We start from the raw sequence: 16,999 nt of genomic DNA, 5'->3' as shown, positions 1-16,999 counted from the left end.
ACAGAAACGAGTGAACGAGAAAGCAAGCTGAGACAGAGAAAGGGAGAGAGGAACCATGCCATTGCCATGGTAACTAAAAAGAGGGATCACTAGAGGCAGAGAGTCAGGGCTAAAAACACAAAAGGCACATTAAGGAAGAAGCAACTCGTATCTCTCTTTATCATACACCTCTCGATTTCCCTCATACCCCATTTCTCTCACTCCCTCACTTTCACTTCCCCTTCTTTCTTGCTCCCATCTTCTTTCCCCATTTTCTCTCAGTATTTTCCATCACCCCACCTCTCTCTCTCTCTCTCTCTCTCTCTCTCTCTCACACACGCATGCACGCAAGCACGCACACACAGGCACGCACACACAGGTTTACTTTTTCAAACAGCACTGCAGCCTTTGCAAATGTAATATGTGTGTGTGTGTGTGTGTGTGTGTGTGTGTGTGTGTGTGTGTGTGTGTGTGTGTGTGTGTGCGTGTGTGTGTGCTCTTTAAGAAAGTGGACATTAATTATGGTTCACACTACACAGGGAGGTTCCAAAGGTAACATTCTTTTGGAGATCTCAATGCAAATAAGGCAATGTTAACAATAATAAGATCTGCAGTGAGGCAGAAGTAACCAACGCATACATAAATAGACAATTTAAATGTAGCTTTTAAGGTACATATCAAGTGGAAAACAACCCTATTGTTTCACATTCATTCCAATCAATACTACACTACAGTATATGATGATACAGCCTTGAATCAGTGCCATTAGGGTTTTCTAACAATAAGTGTTGAAGATTGTTTTAGATTGGTATTGGCTTTTGTAGAAAGTATTAAACTTGTATCAACCTCTATCAAGTATGAGAAGTATCAACCATTCAAGATCCAACCTAATAATTCATTGCAACCATAACACCTTACCTGGCCAGATCAAAATCTGCTGCAGGTGTATCTTGTAAGACACTAAACTCAGCACAAAGAAATAACCAACCATTAGCAAGCAATGCTATTAAATCCATATCTAAAAGATAATTGATATAAAAGTAGAACCAAGATGCTTTGTGATCGTTAGTACCATGGTAGAAAGCAAACAATCAGTAATATTTGTAGTATAAAATGTAATGCGACCTGTTTGAGGCTTTAATAAGAGCCTGATTCTGTAAATGTATATCAGCACCCCCACCTTTTCCACAGCTCCTTTTACCTCATGCTACCACACTTTAAACGAGTCCTACATTTCTGTATGATTCCACCCATTCCAGCTTCTCTGCTACATTGCTATGGCAACTGTCCCTGCCGTGCTCCCCTACTTTTCCCCATCTCGCCCCTTCTCATGTTTAGACAAAATATCTGCTTACCGTTGCTATAGAAACAGATTTCTTTAAAACAAAATGAGTTAAGAATTCAGTATTTTTTTTCCTGATCTGCTCGTTCAGCTCACAACTTCAAACTGTACACATACAGTAAAAGTTTGACATCATCCAGTTGCATAGTCAGTCTATATTATCTCTTCCCATAATAAAAAACTATTTACCTGAATAACTGAAAAAGCAGCGATAAAGGAATTGGTAAATAAATTGTGAAGTGTGTTATAGAGCAGTAAAATAAGCCATACAGACATACAGTATCTCACAGAATTGAGTACACCCCTCACATTTCTGTAAATATTTTATTATATAATTTCATGTGACAACATTGAAGAAAGGACACTTTGCTACAATGTAGTAGTGAGTGTATAACAGTGTAAATCTGCTGTACCCTCAAAATATCTCAACACACAGCCATCCATCCATCCATCCATCCATCTTCTACTGCTTATCCGCACAGCCATTAATATCTAAACCGCTGGACACAAAAGTGAGTAGACCTCTAAGTGAAAATGTCCAAATTGGGCCCAAAGTGTCAATATTTTGTGCCACACCATCATTATTTTCCAGCACTGCCTTAACCCTCTTGGGCATGGAGTTCACCAGAGCATCACAGGTTGCCACTGGAGTCCTTCTCCACTCCATGACGACATCACAGACCTGGTGGATGTTAGATACCTTGCGCTCCTCCACATTCCGTTTGAGGATGCCCCACAGATACTCAACAGGTTTTAGATCTGGAGACATGCTTAGCCAATCCATCACCTTTACACTGCCTTCTTTAGCAAGGCAGTGGTCGTCTTGGAGGTGTGTTTGGGATCGTTATCATGTTGGAATACTGCCCTTTGGCCCAATCTCTGAAGAGAGGGGATCATGCTCGGCTTCAGTATGTCACAGTACATGTTGGCATTCATGGTTCCCTCAATGAATTGTAGCTCCCCAGTTCTGGCAGCATTCATGCAGCCACTCCCACCACCATGCTTGACTGTAGGCAATACACACTTGTCTTTGTACTCCTCACCTGGTTGCCGCCAAACACGATTGACACCATCTGAACCAATTAAGTTTATCTTGGTCTCATCAGACCACAGGACATGGTTCCAGTAATCCCTGTCCTTAGTCTGTTTGTCTTCAGCAAACTGTTTGCAGGCTCTGCAAACTCTGCAGCAATGCTAGCAGCATTCATATGTCTATTTCCCAAACTCAACCTAAGGATATGATGCTAACCACATGCAATCAACTTCTTTGGTCAACCATGGCGAGGCCTGTTCTGAGTGGAACCTGTCCTGTTAAACCACTGTATGGTCTTGGCCACCGTACTGCAGCTCAGCCTCAGGGTCTTGGCAATCTTCTTATTGCCTACGCCATCTTTATGTAGAGCAACAATTCTTTTTTTCAGTTCCTTAGAGAGTTCTTAGCCATGAGGTGCCATGTTGAACTTCCAGTGACCAGTATAAGAGAGTGAGAGCGATAATACCAAATTTGACACACCTGCTCCCCATTCACACCTGAGACCTTGTAACACTAATGAGTCACATGACACTGGGGAGAGAAAATGACTAATTGGGCCCAATTTGCACATTTTCACTTATGGGTGTACTCACTTTTGTGGCCAGCAGTTTAGACATTAATGGCTGTGTGTTAAGTTATTTTAAGGGGACAGCAAATTTACACTGTTATACAAGCTGTACACTCACAACTGCACATTGTAGCAAAGTGTCATTTCTTCAGTGTTGTCACCTGAAAAGATATAATAAAATATTTAGAAAAATGTGAGGGGTGTACTCACTTCTGTGAGATACTGTATATGTTATATGCTATGCTATGGGTCTGGATGGCTGGGGCTACTTAGCTTTATGAACCAATGCTATACACATAAAAATTTTTTTATTAATTTGTTTTATTTTTCGGAAATAAAATGAAACAGTGAAGTGACATATGGTGACCTGCATTTAACCCATCCAAAGTGCACACACACAGCAATGAACACACACCCAGAGCAGTGGGCAGCCATTTATGCTGCGGTGCCCGGGGAGCAGTTGGGGGGGTTCGGTGCCTTGCTCACGGGCACCTCAGTTGTGGCCGGCCCGAGACTCGAACCTTCGGGTTAGAAGTCAGACTCTCTAACCATTAGGCCACGACTATGCTCATTGAGAAATACCATGTGCAAACAAATGATAGTATGAGCAAATAATAGTGGGATGGAAAAAACAGTTCTGTGCAAAAATTATCACATGCAAATACAGGAATAATATATATGACATACAGTACACATTTTTTGATTCATGAAGTCACAATTATTTCTCAAAGAGATAGAACGTATTACAGCAGTCAAACCACATATTCCTGCAAGAACACTGGTAGAGGAGTGTTGGCATTACTGGGGAAACAGGAACGATGCTATACAATTAGATAGACCTCAACCCTGATTTGAAATGCCCAAGCCTTGTCACCTAACATCAGTGCCTGACTTCATTTATTGAAGTTATGGTGGCTTCGGGGCCAATTCTGTGTATGCTGGGCACATATTGGGAAAAACACCCTAAATGGGATGCCAGACCATAAAGAACCATTAAGACATACTTTCAAACCCTCAATACAGAACATACTCTACCTATAGTACATTAAGCTATAACATTTGTGGAAAATGTTATTTAGTGAGTACTGTATATACGTTATAAAAGGATGTTAAACTTATGCTACACACCCATAATGGGGATCTTCAAATGCTGTGACACATTTTTTCAGCTACTTTATAATAATGAATAAACATAAAACTAAACAAAAATATATAGTTCAATACTGTACTACCACAAAAACACAAATAACTACATATAAGAAACATCACCTTGCTGTGTGTGGTTGTGTAAGAACAGGCAAAAACTATACAAAGTGAAAGCAAGTGAATGTCATTAGAAATTGGTACTGGAAAGTGGAGGCACACCTTCATCAGGATTTCAGTCTTGTTTTAGTTTTGCATTGTGTTTTTTATGCAAAATGATTAACATCACTAGTGGCTTTTTAATTAAAAACCTAGTGGGAACTTGAAAAGGGATTAAGTATGTAATGACAGAGATGTACTTTAATGTGTTAAAATCAGCTTTTTGGACATATTTTTTTTCTGGGGCTGAAGATCAAATATTATAAATAAAAGTAACTATGTGAAAGTATACAAGGAAATAATATTACACTCTTGGTGGAAAAGATATAATATTTTTTCTAATATAATTGTTCAGTCATGTGGCCATCTGCTTTAAATACATAATAATTGTTGTGTTGTGTGACAACTGATGAATGGCTTAAAGCACTACCATAACCATGGTTAAGCCAGGATATCATTAACTGTACACACAAAAAAGCCTATTTGCACTTGAAACCCAGTCACATGGAAAAGAAGCTTGCAAAAGACTTAGTTCATCTTCTCTGCAGCTCTTTCTATACACTGAATGTTAACTTTCTGCATATCTACATATTAAATTTTCACTTAAATGGGCTGAATATCAAACAGCAATGTCCTTCAATAAAATACACACCAAACACCGTACTTCAACACACAAGGGATGCAGCTTGTAACTTCTAGTTGCATCAGGGGTTAGTGGCAAAGGGCTGCCTTGTTGGAGAGCAAAAACAGCACATGTGCACATTTCCTCACAAAAACACTAGCTTCCTTAACAGCACACTCCCTGTCTGCTACCTTGCTCAACCAACACCAGAAAAAAAGCGGTCAATATTGCAGGATACAGGGGGCTTCATGCTCCAATTTTGCTCTACACTTAGGTCAAGAAGAAACCAGCTCTCAAGGCTGCATATAGGCAATGGGTGATCTGCCATGGTCAGCTCTCTCATCAACGTATTCATTGTGTTGATCTCATATTCAGTAATAAATGAAGAACACAGGCTACGACAATCTCATCCAAGAGATCCACTCCACTGAGCTAATACAACTTGGGCCAGGTCAAATCACTTCTTTAGACCAAGAGCCAAGATTCTACAGCAGAACAATGATAGACTGTACACCACATCTCACCCAATTCTTTATTGCTACCAGAGCAGATCACACACTCAAAAAATGTCTGTTACTTTGTAGCACTGATTGATTCTAACTTAATCGATGACACCCTTGACAAAAAGCTTCAGCTACCCCTTCAGCTGCTACAATACCCCCTCGACATCCATGCACAGGCTCTGAAACATTCACACCTAAAAACTCAAGTTCACAAACCTGGGCCTGACATGGATGAATGATAAATGGTCATCATCACTACCTCTGACAACTTTAAAATACTATACATGGAATATGTGCTAACTTAATCTCCTGCAGCATTCCAATGCTTGACAATTTACCTCTTACAGCATATGCAGCAACATATGAGAAAATTTGTCATAGGTCATTTCAACAATATTCTAATCTATTCCTCAGAGAAGGAGACATGTGCCCACCCATGTCAAAAAGGTGCTATCCAGGCTAGTCAAGAATCAGATCTACGTAAAGTATGAAAAATGTGAGTTTCACAAAAACTCTCACATAGTCTTTGAGAGGTCCTATGCTCCATACAGTGTCCTTCTTCTCCCACAAGTTGTCTCAATATAACAAATGTAAATACAACATAAGTAACTGGGAGCTCCTTGCAGTCATGTTGGCAGTGAATGAATGGCACCACTGCAGGATGTTGTTCATCTATTCACATTTTTCACTGACATCTCATCCTTGACATGGATGGTCTACAACAGCAGAAGACCTCATTAAGAGTTGTTGTAGTAGCCCATCCACCACAAGGCTAGATGCTGAGTGTATGCTGTGATGCTTTTCTGCTCACCACAGTGGTAAAAAGTGACTATATGAGTTCTAAAAGTGACCCAAAAGATCAGCAGTTCATAAATACTCAGACCAACACTTCTACCTCTGGCAAAATTAACTTTTGATCTGCATCAAAGATCAGATGCTTTTTGGCAAACTTGGTCTTCTTTGTGGAAATTTCTGGATGATGTTCAGTAGCTGATACATCCTTTTAATTTTTGGTCTATAAAATGACCCTGTTATTTACTTTGATATGCCCTGCTGTATTTTTTATTGTTATTATTATTATTATTATATTAATTATTATTATTTCCTATTATTATATTGTTTTGGCACTTTGTCTGTCTATGTATGAATGCGTATATCCAAAGATTATAAGGTGATATGGCCTATGTGGCTGTATACGCTGATGTGAGATACCGGTACCACCGTGTTGTGTACTTGTTAGAATAAATATAAACAGACAAACAAACAAACAAACAAACAAACAAACAAACAAACAAACAAATACTCAGTCCAGTCTATATGGTACCAGGATCACAATTTTTCTTCATTCTGATGTTTTTTTTTTTTAAGATTATCTGAAGCTCTTAACCTGTATCTGCATGATAATCAGCCACATGATTGGCTGATTAGTTAAACTGCATGCTAGAGCAGGTATTTTTTATAAATCAGACAGTGAGTGTATTTGTGTCATAAATAATCTATGCTACTGTATGTCCAAAAACTGAAATCTGTTGAAAATCTCTATTTTAGTATATGCAATGCTTACACAAACTCTAACCCAACTGAAAGTATTTAAACTCCACAATTATAAACTTTAAATAATCACACATTCACTAAAATATCAGTAGGGTGTCTTGAATTTGCTAAAAAAAAACTTTTACAAATATTTTTCTTTGAAGAAAAAACAGCAGAGTAATCTGTGAGATGTTTATCTAGACAGTGCAAAATGTGTTAAGGTTTATGAAAGAACAGCAAGAAACTAATGAAAAGAAAACATCATTTTAACTCCATACTTCCTCCTATCCTCCTGTTCCTTCGTATCATATATATATCTGACATGTTTAAACCTCCCACCTGACTCATCTCTCCATCCTTTTATCCTTCCATAATTACACGTGTCTCACTAACATTTCACTGTCTCTTTGTCTCACTTGTTCTCCCAGTATCCTCATTTGTTTCCACCACTATTAACTATTACCAAAATATCCTTTATTAATTAATGTCTCTCATTCAACCTACCATGCAAAAAATAAATAAATAAATAATAAAAAAAAATAATAATAATAATAATAATTTTTACATGAAAACAGTAATACAGAGCTCTTTTACTAGGCTAGTGGTGAGATGTTTTCCTGGCCTGCTGTTGTAAATCAGGGCATTGCACAGCAATGTGCCAGATGTAGCCTGCTAAATGTGTCAGAAACACACAACATTCTTTCTATAAGCATCATAGGATATTCACACTTAAAATATTGCTTAATATAGTCATTGTAAAGACATGTAAACATGCATCACTGGTTCATTGGCCATTTAAGAACTTAGTGACTTTAACTTGTGGCTGTTCTGCTATTGATGAATTGTGCCTAGCAACAGATGAGCTACAGTCAGTATTGCGCAATTATAAATATCACCTTTATGTAGTACATATTAAAGTGTCAACGGAATGATCCCTAGATATAACCCAGAGAGCATGGCTGAAATCATGTCTTCTTCAGTTAAATCTATTAGAATAGCTTGCGCTAAAGAGGCAGGAGTAGAAAGGAGTGAGAGCCTCAACAAAGGCGCGCGTCACTTGTTGGGTGGAGAAAACGCAGTCGTCCTTTATTCCAAGCGCCCTTATTAAATGCCCGTGTCTTTCTAATTAAAGTGGGAAATCTACACGTGTGAAATTCTGCGCGTTGGCACCATAAATCCAACCAACAATGCTGTACATTGCGAACGTTATATTGCACGTTATATCGTACCGGGGGAGTGGGGTGTGGGCCAAGTGCGTGTAGAAACAGAAAGGCGCGAGCTTGAGGATTATCGGAATGTCACGAACATTGCTGAGCGTTACATTATAATAGAATAATGTTGCCAGGCCTGTATAAAGTTAACTGAACACTGTGGGTGTTAATTTGCTCACGGGAACGAGCCAGTCGGCGTGTAGACTAGCAGGTCTGTCCGCACCGGTCCCGACGGACACACACACACACACACACACACACACACACACACACACACACACACACACACACACACACAAGGGGATTGATACCATTTACCAAATGTATGTTTTTTATATATTATTATATATATAATTTGACGAAATTTATTTTTAAATATTGTTAAATATTTTAAAGTCTACTGTGGGTACCAAGTTATAGTTATATGTTCTCAGATGCACACACATACACACAGTCTATGTTCTGAGATGCACATACGTACACACATAGTCTATGTTCTGAGATGCACACACACAGTCTATGTTCTGAGATGCACACACACACACACACACACACACACACACACACACACACACACACACACACACACACCACACACACACACAGTCTATGTTCTGAGATGCACACTCAGACACACAGTCTACGTTCTAAATGCATACATATACACATAGTCTATGTTCTGAGATGCACACACAGTCTGTTTTGTGATGCAAACACATACACACATAGTCTATGTTCTGAGATGCACACACACATTGTCTATGTTCTGAGATGCACACACATACACACATTGTCTATGTTCTGAGATGCACACACATACACACATTGTCTATGTTCTGAGATGCACACAAATACACACATTGTCTATGTTCTGAGATACACACACATACAAACATTACGTACACAATATGTCTGGGATAACACTGATTAGGCCCATTAGTCCAAATATAACTGGCAGTAACTGAAAGCTGACTACTACACATACTGTAACACACACGACTAACACATAAAAATCCTTACACAAATATATGGGGAGAGAGAGAGAGAGAGAGAGAGAGAGAGAGAGAGAGAGAGAGAGAGAGAGAGAGAGAGAGAGAGAATTAAATATTTTGCGTAATCTATTTATAATAATCAGGTTGCATGAGTTCATTTCATGGCAGCTAAAATTTCGGCTTTGACAGACAACACGACTGCGAGTCTTTACCTTTGTTAACGTGAACACTGACGGCCAAAGTTAAGATGCATAACCATGCCATGGCTGTGAGGCGCGCCGGTAGAAACCCGTCCGTCCCGCCGTTGCTAAAGAAAACCCTCAATTCATCTCTCTCAGGTTAACACTCTCCGATCTGCGATCATTTAATTAGTGACAACACAAAGCGTCTCCCTGCACATGTCCCTCCAATTCAGCGTGCGGCTCCCCGTCACATTGTATGTGCGCGCGTGCGTGCGCATGTGCGTGCAGTCTACTGTAGCTCTGTCGCTTTTGGTTTTATTCACTCCATCAGTAACGAGACAAGTCCTCGAAAAAGAACACACACACACACACACACACACACACACACACACACACACACACACACACACACACACACACACACACACACACACTTTTGCAATTGCAATTCTCAATTTAATTTGGAGGGCAACAACGCCATTTAGTCTAGCGGCAGCGCGTGGTACTGTAGTCTCTCTCTCTCTCTCTCTCTCTCTCTCTCTCTCTCTCTCTCTCTCTCTCTCTCTCTCTCACACACACACACACAAACACTCTCTCTCTCTCTCTCTCTCTCTCTCTCTCTCTCTCTCTCTCTCTCGCTCTCTCTCTCTACCTCTCGTCCTTTGTTAGTTTTCAATGTCAAAGCTGGAATACGAACGACAGCTACATAGAGGAGATAGAAGACTAGACTGGATCTGGGCCATATTTTTATACTGGTTTATGTTTTATTTATTTACACTAATTTATATTAATATTAATAGCCCAAGAGATGTTGCTAAAAACCATAGCTTTTTAATGGGGACAAGAAAAAAAGCAAAAATCTATCTCTATCCTGAAAAACATATACTGTGGCACTATACTGTATATATATATATATATATATATATATATATATATATATATATATATATATATATATATATATATATATATATATATACACACACATAACTATTTTATAGAGTGCTATAACTAGATAGATTAAATAGTTCTAAAGTAGTTTAGTTTATTAGTTTAGTTATAGTATAGTACCTGTATGCTGAAATAATTGGTCAACTATTTTAGCTGAAGTTACTGGTGCATTTGTCTTTCTCATATTGGAGTCAAAATAACTCAAACACACAAAAGTAGTTTTCATACACAGCCCTCTCAGTGATATATGGTGGGTCCCATTTATATGTCGTGTTCAGATAGAAGACTAAGCAAGCATAAACAGTGGGAAAATCTCCATGACATATGAATATTTATTGAAAAGGAAGACTTCTCATTCCAAAACAGCGCTAACATAGACAGTCAAATTAACAATGTTTGTGGAAAACAACATGTTGTGTTTTCTTTGCCTGTTGGAGATGAACATATTACATAGGAAAGTGAACGCACACAATTCTCAAACCCTTTCATTGGGTCAGTGTATGTGAGTGCGCACTTAACAACTGCAGTAAGGAGAAGACTGTTCAAGGCAACACTATTTACATAAAATTATACAAAATGGCTGATTTAAAACAATAGTCACAGAAACTATACTATTCTACACCTTAATATAGATGTCTATAACATCTATGACATCTAGTCATACAATAAAAAGTAAACAGAACGATTTACACTTAATAGTATACAGAGCTACAAAAAGAAAAATGGATAAACATAATTTAAATCTCTGCAATGATCCACCATTAACATAAGGTGCATCGCAAATACTGCTACCTGTACCAGAGAGAAAGAGGAAAGATGAAGATAAGGTGGATGTCTAACAAAATGCACCATCTAGTGGTGAAAGGTTGCAACTGCAAACATATGATCTATGATAAGTCTAAAGCAGTGTTTCCCAAACCCAGGTCCACAGACAGTTTATTCTTTTTGCTTTCTTGCAGCTCCCAACATACCTGAACCAACCCACATAAAATACTGAATACGTAAAGTCCCTGAGCACCAATTTGGGAAACGTTGGGTGTGGAGGCATGATGTCAGTTTGCATTTCTAAATGAATGTAACCAATTTTAACACACCTTGTTCAACTCATCAGTTATTACCATGGCCCTGAGAGTTGGATCTGTTGTGTTAAAAAAACATTAAATGCAAATTCCGAAAGAGTTATGGTCCTGTATTCTCACACTGGACAATACTTGTAGAGTCTATATAAACTTTAACCTCTTTTGGTGATGGATCAGCTCTACAGAGAATAAGCTCTATTTAGAGGAATGTGGGAATAATTTGACCTTTATGACATTATAAGTCATTCACTTCACAAATAAATGTGAACCTAACCCAATGAATGCACTGAGTTTCAGATAATCCCATATTATATTGTCTCTTTCTCTTACAACATGAACTTTGGCCATGTGTGAGATGCACAATTTGGTTAATATCTCAGCTTGATATTTGTCATACAATCAATTTCAACATTTCTAGCCTTAATGATGCTAGCTGCAAAATAATACTGGAGTGATCAGATCTAGTATGTCAAAGTATGACATAAGACAAAATACTAATAATAAGACGCAGACTAAAACTAGGTTAGAACACTGTTAGGGAGACCTCCAAAAAAAAGATAGTTGAAAAAAAATAAAGTGAAAAAGTACAGTTGACAGAAGAGTCTAGCATCTTGCTTTTGTTTTGTTTGCACATGCAGTACCCTGCTTTAGCTCATTCACCTGTCATCAAAGGACAGGAATTCACAGATATTTATGGGATGCAAGTACTGGGCTAACAAGAAAAGGGTCTTTATTTCATTGATTAATAATAATAATAATAATAATAATAATAATGATAGTCCCGGGATGACAGCTGACACTGAATATTGCCACCAACAGTTACACCAGAAACTCAGTGGGAGGTAAACAGAAATCATACCAATATTTGTAGTACTGACAGTTTCATGGTAACTTTTTTGTTCCCCATATATTGATTTTTTTAGCTTGCATTTTCACACATGTAAGAAAACCAGGCAGGCTTTTAGACTATATTATATAATATGAGACAATGAAATGCAGACAGAGAGAATAAGAAAAACATATATAGGTTAGAAAGAGTGATGGAGAGAAAGGGAAAAGAGGTAAAAGAGTGAGGGAAGAGAGAGCATGAGTATATATACACCACACAGAACCTGTTCTCCCAAGTAAAAACAATGCTATATAATCATCTATATATATCTATACATTTATTCTGGGGTTCCATACAGTAACAGCACAGAAGCTGCTTTGCATGATTGCATTGAGTTTGTGTAGGTGTGTGTGTGTGTGTGTGTGTGTGTGTGTGTGTGTGTGTGTGTGTGTGTGTGTGTGTGTGTGTGCATGTCATATGTGTAGATGTGGGAAATAAAACTGAATCTATAGAAAGTTGAAAATGTGTATGTGTTAAATTCTACATGTATCTGCTTTGCGTTATATGTTCTAGTCATCATATTGCCTTTGTTCAATATAAACTAGGAGGCATATGAAGTGACTGTGGACAGGCATAAATCTGAGATCATATATGGGTGTGTGTGTGTGTGTGTGTGTGTGTGTGTGTGTGTGTGTGTGTGTGTGTGTGTGTGGGTTCACATGTGTGTGTTTGTGTGTATACAGTTGAATACTGATGTCAGTGCAAACTCCCTGGTTTCAACAGCCTGAAACTGATCATTTTTCTGCTTTCTTCAGTTTCACATTTTTGATTTTTGTTCACTCTTTTACTCGTCATTTTAAATTTCCTCCGACTGAAAGGAACTGAAGCAAGGGAAGAAAGAAAAGATGTGCGAAGGAGGGATGCTTAGATGAAGTATTCTTTCTTGTCCTCAATGCCAGAGTGGCCACCTTCTGCATTAATGATGGCTGTGTCAGCATCCTGGGCATCATCTGAGCCCTTTGCTTCATGGGTCAGATATGTACCTGAAAGAGAATTAAGAGGTGTATAACAAGCATAGATAAACTTAGAGTCCAGAATGAAAAACAGAAGTCACAGTGCAATAGCCATAAATACCACATTTTAAACATGCATTAATTGTAGGCTCATGCCTACATCAAAATAGAATGAAGTAGTAGTGGTAGCGTCTGGTACGGGTCATTTATGCCTCTTTTCCACCGGAAAGAACCGGGTGCTGGTTCAGAGCTAGTGCTAGTGCTGGTTCAAAGTTGGTTCCACCGGCGAACCTTCTAAGAACCGGTTTGCCTTTCCACCGGCTAGAAAGCCATCACAGCGCGGAGTGTGACGTCACTGTATACGTGTCACGTGTCCCAGCAACGTTAGCGCAGCAGTGGCAAACACAAACACAATGGCGGATGTTGCTTTACTGTTAATGCTCATGGCTTTGCGAACCTACATTGGCATCCAAACGCGGCGAATAAAACGTGTACGTGCAGCTCCATGTAATCTGTATAAACTGAGGTTGTAATCGATAAAGTACATAACGTTATTTTATCATTAACACAGAAAAAATTTTAGCCTTAACATGTAGCTACCTACTATCATATGTGCTGATAATATATCATATCGCGGTAAAGTAAACGTGTATTAAACATTAGTATACTTAAGGTACATTATCAAATGCGCTAACAGTAGCCCCGCCCCAGCCCCGTACACAAGCGGTTCTTAAGTCTAGACCAGCAGCGTTTTAGTGCTACTTAAGAACCACTTTTCCTGGTTCGGAGCCGGTGCTTTGGCTGTCGAAACAGAAAGAACTGGTTCTAAATTAGGCTCTGGCTCCGAACCAGCACTTGAACTGCCTCGGTGGAAAAGGGGCATTAGATTTCATGTCCCAGGCACCCTAAACTTCGGCATCTACTCTTCAATCAACCGATGAGCAACCCAGTTTTACGATTTTATTGATGGCTACATTCCACAGTGTCACACACACACACACACCTGGCTCCAGAATGACTGGAGCCTACACAGAGACCAGATAATCCCATGCCGCTTCTCTGATTAAACTCATAGGGGCCCTCAACCTCAACCAGAACACACACACAACACAATGGGACATTCCTTTTACTAATAAAACAAGTAGATAAGATACTCTAAGATTCTTATTTTTATAACCCTGTTGTAATGTGTTTCTTTTGTTAAGGCTTGCCTGACTTAAAATTATTTGCTCCTTACTTTCCTGACAAGGGTATATTTTATTCTTGTGTCAGAATACAACATTGTATTAACATCAGTTATACTCTAATTACTGATCCTGGCATGTATGCCTGTTCTAATGCGTTATGCCCCTTCAAGGTCTGATGTCAGAATGTATATGAAGTTATCTGTTTTCACTTCCCTAATGAAAGTGCATTTTGTTTTGTGTTTCATTTTTGTTTCTTTGCCTTTATCAGAACACAACACTGTATTAACATCAGTTCCACTTTGATTACTGATCTGTGTATGTAATGTACCGCTGCCTTTATACCGTCATTCCCTTCCATGTTTAATATCCAAATGACCACAAAATAATTGGTTACTCATTTTTCAAACAATGGTGTATTTTATTTGAGCACAAAAGGCGCCATAACGTCTTAATACACCTTGGATAAAACTTCAAAGTCATCTAAAACTTTTATAGCTAAACCACGCCCACAGAAACCTGAAACAAACACCTCCAAAATCTCAGGCCATCTCCCCAAAGATGGGTGGAGTTCACAACCTTTAAATTGTCACAAACACCACCAATCCGTGGTCAGATTTTCTGAACAGCTTAGAGACGACTCCATCTTCATTCATAGAACTTCCGGCAAGCTCCACTTCCCAGAACCATCTTCAGGAAGAATGTCTGACCCCATCCTGACTGAGATTTCTCCATTACATCCAGACTCTTGTGCCGCAAGCCAATGCAAGTAACCGTTTCCTCTACCAATCAATTTAGACACATATTTTAAGTAGGAATCTCGCATTGAATCATAAGGTGACTTTAAGTTTCTGTGACGATTTCCCAGTTAGGGTGTGATTAATTTTTGAGTCTAAGCTTGCCATTCCTTTCCTTCCTTTCTAATTTCTTCTTTTCCAGTCTCTTCCTCCCTTTCCCCAATTTCAATTTCTTTTGTGTATTTTATTTTCATCTTTGTTTTCTCTACTTCTTTTGTTTGTTTGTGTAGTTAGTTTTATGTTGTGTTTGTCTCATTCAGTAAACGCCAGTCTCTGAGTATCGCTCACAAACTTAAGGTACCTGCAACATCTGGTCTAAACTACATGCTCTATTAAGTTAATTTAGTTTAAATTACGGTATAAAGTAAAAGGGAAGTGAATCTTTCTTGGCCGGGAAGATACCACCTTAATAGAATTAATAAAGGTCACACGGCCTGTAAGTGTATTAAATAAAGAATTAATAAAGGTCACACAGACCAAATAAGTGTAACCTTAATTCCATTACCGTTAATTTCAACTTAGGTTAAAATATTTAGGAGTCACTATAACATGTTATAATTACTTATAAATATTTACCTTGCTTCGCGAGCCAAAATCGCTACAAAGTCTAGTATCAGCTTGCTATCTACAATATTAATTCTGTACAAAAGAGAAGGGATTGCTCAGCAGTAAACTAACTGAGTGCTGTTTATCATCACCACAGTCTGAATATTCCTTGATGCCCCTGACTGATAAATATTAAGTAGGATATTAATTTCTGTATAACTATAAATTAATGAGTGAATAGCAAAATCAGTGACAGTACTCTGTTTTTGTTTATGTATTATGCTTCCAACTTTATATACACCAACTTCAACATATAAACTAAACTTAAACTGAAATCTTTAATTCAAAACCAAAGAGGGCTATATAGAAAAAAATCAAATGAATATTATACATGAGAGAAAATGTATCATAAATGCAGAAGAATTTTAATGGGTTTGGTTGAATTTGGTTGAAAAAGTATTTCCATCTTAACTTATGTAAGCTGTGATGGCACAGTCATACATGCAGCCAAGCAAACATGGTCCTCACATCACTGCTGCCCTGGTGCTAAAGAGACATTTACGTTTCAGCACCCCACATGTAGAAACTTGTGGCTGTTGTGGGCTGGACAAAAAGTTTGTCCAGCCCACAACAGCCACAAGTATCTACAGTGGTGTAGAATGTAGACATAATCAGAGACGCACCCCACACCTCTGTCATGGACCCTATGCTGCAACACCTGCTTGAGGCAAACCTCAGCAGGCAGTGACCTAGGGGTTTGAGCCTCTGCATCACAACAAAAGTGCTCCTGGACCTCAAGATTTTCCACTGCCACCTGCCCTTTCCCCAACACCTTATGAGATGGGTAACCTCAGCACTTACTCAAAAAGCTAAGCAGTGAGAACAACCTTAAGGCCTACCTGCAAACCTTCAAACAACTGGCCTCAAAGCAATGATGACTGGGCCCATATACCAGCTCCGATCCTCTCTGGGGAGGCCCATCGGGCCTATTATGTGCACTTGCCAGTAGAGGTGGCTAACAAGGATGTGCTCAAAAACGAGATTCTGGTGCGATGTGGCCTCTCTCCCACCAACTCAATCAAATTCCACCAGAGGACCTACTACCCTTAAGCCACCCTATTGGATCTGCATGGATAATAGATGGCACTAGCTCAAAAAGCTCACAACCACTGACTATTAGTTTAAAGGTTTATAATAGAATGGTTAGTGAGAGCTCTGCCACCTGTAGAGTATAAGGCTGTCAAGATGCAAGGCCCCAATAAACACAGAGAAATATTAGAGGCCCTATCTGCCATGGAGTTTGACAGGGGGAAGAGACTGGAGAGCTGCACCT

At 38.8% G+C, this 16,999-nt stretch overlaps 2 protein-coding genes across 9 annotated transcripts in view; both read right to left on the bottom strand.

The window, feature by feature from the left end:
- The window catches only part of kirrel1b (kirre like nephrin family adhesion molecule 1b), a 48,002-nt gene extending 38,341 nt beyond the window's left edge, over window positions 1-9,661 (bottom strand). Inside the window, exon 1 of one of the 2 annotated variants that reach the window (XM_047806358.1) lies at window positions 9,298-9,661. In XM_047806358.1, coding sequence (XP_047662314.1) covers window positions 9,298-9,349 — 52 coding nt within the window. In that variant the 5' untranslated portion in view covers window positions 9,350-9,661. The remainder of the gene's footprint in view (window positions 1-9,297) is intronic. The other variant, XM_047806359.1, reaches the window with a different exon arrangement.
- An 871-nt stretch (window positions 9,662-10,532) lies between these two features.
- Window positions 10,533-16,999, bottom strand: part of cadm3 (cell adhesion molecule 3) — a 99,216-nt gene continuing 92,749 nt past the window's right edge. For all 7 annotated transcript variants that reach the window (XM_047806523.1, XM_027176793.2, XM_047806525.1 and 4 more), the window contains one exon: window positions 10,533-13,169. In XM_047806523.1, coding sequence (XP_047662479.1) covers window positions 13,051-13,169 — 119 coding nt within the window. In that variant the 3' untranslated portion in view covers window positions 10,533-13,050. The remainder of the gene's footprint in view (window positions 13,170-16,999) is intronic.

Source organism: Tachysurus fulvidraco, chromosome 22, assembly GCF_022655615.1.
Source record: "Tachysurus fulvidraco isolate hzauxx_2018 chromosome 22, HZAU_PFXX_2.0, whole genome shotgun sequence".
Classification (NCBI taxonomy): Eukaryota; Metazoa; Chordata; class Actinopteri; order Siluriformes; family Bagridae; genus Tachysurus; species Tachysurus fulvidraco.
This window is presented reverse-complemented; position numbering and strand designations above follow the sequence as displayed.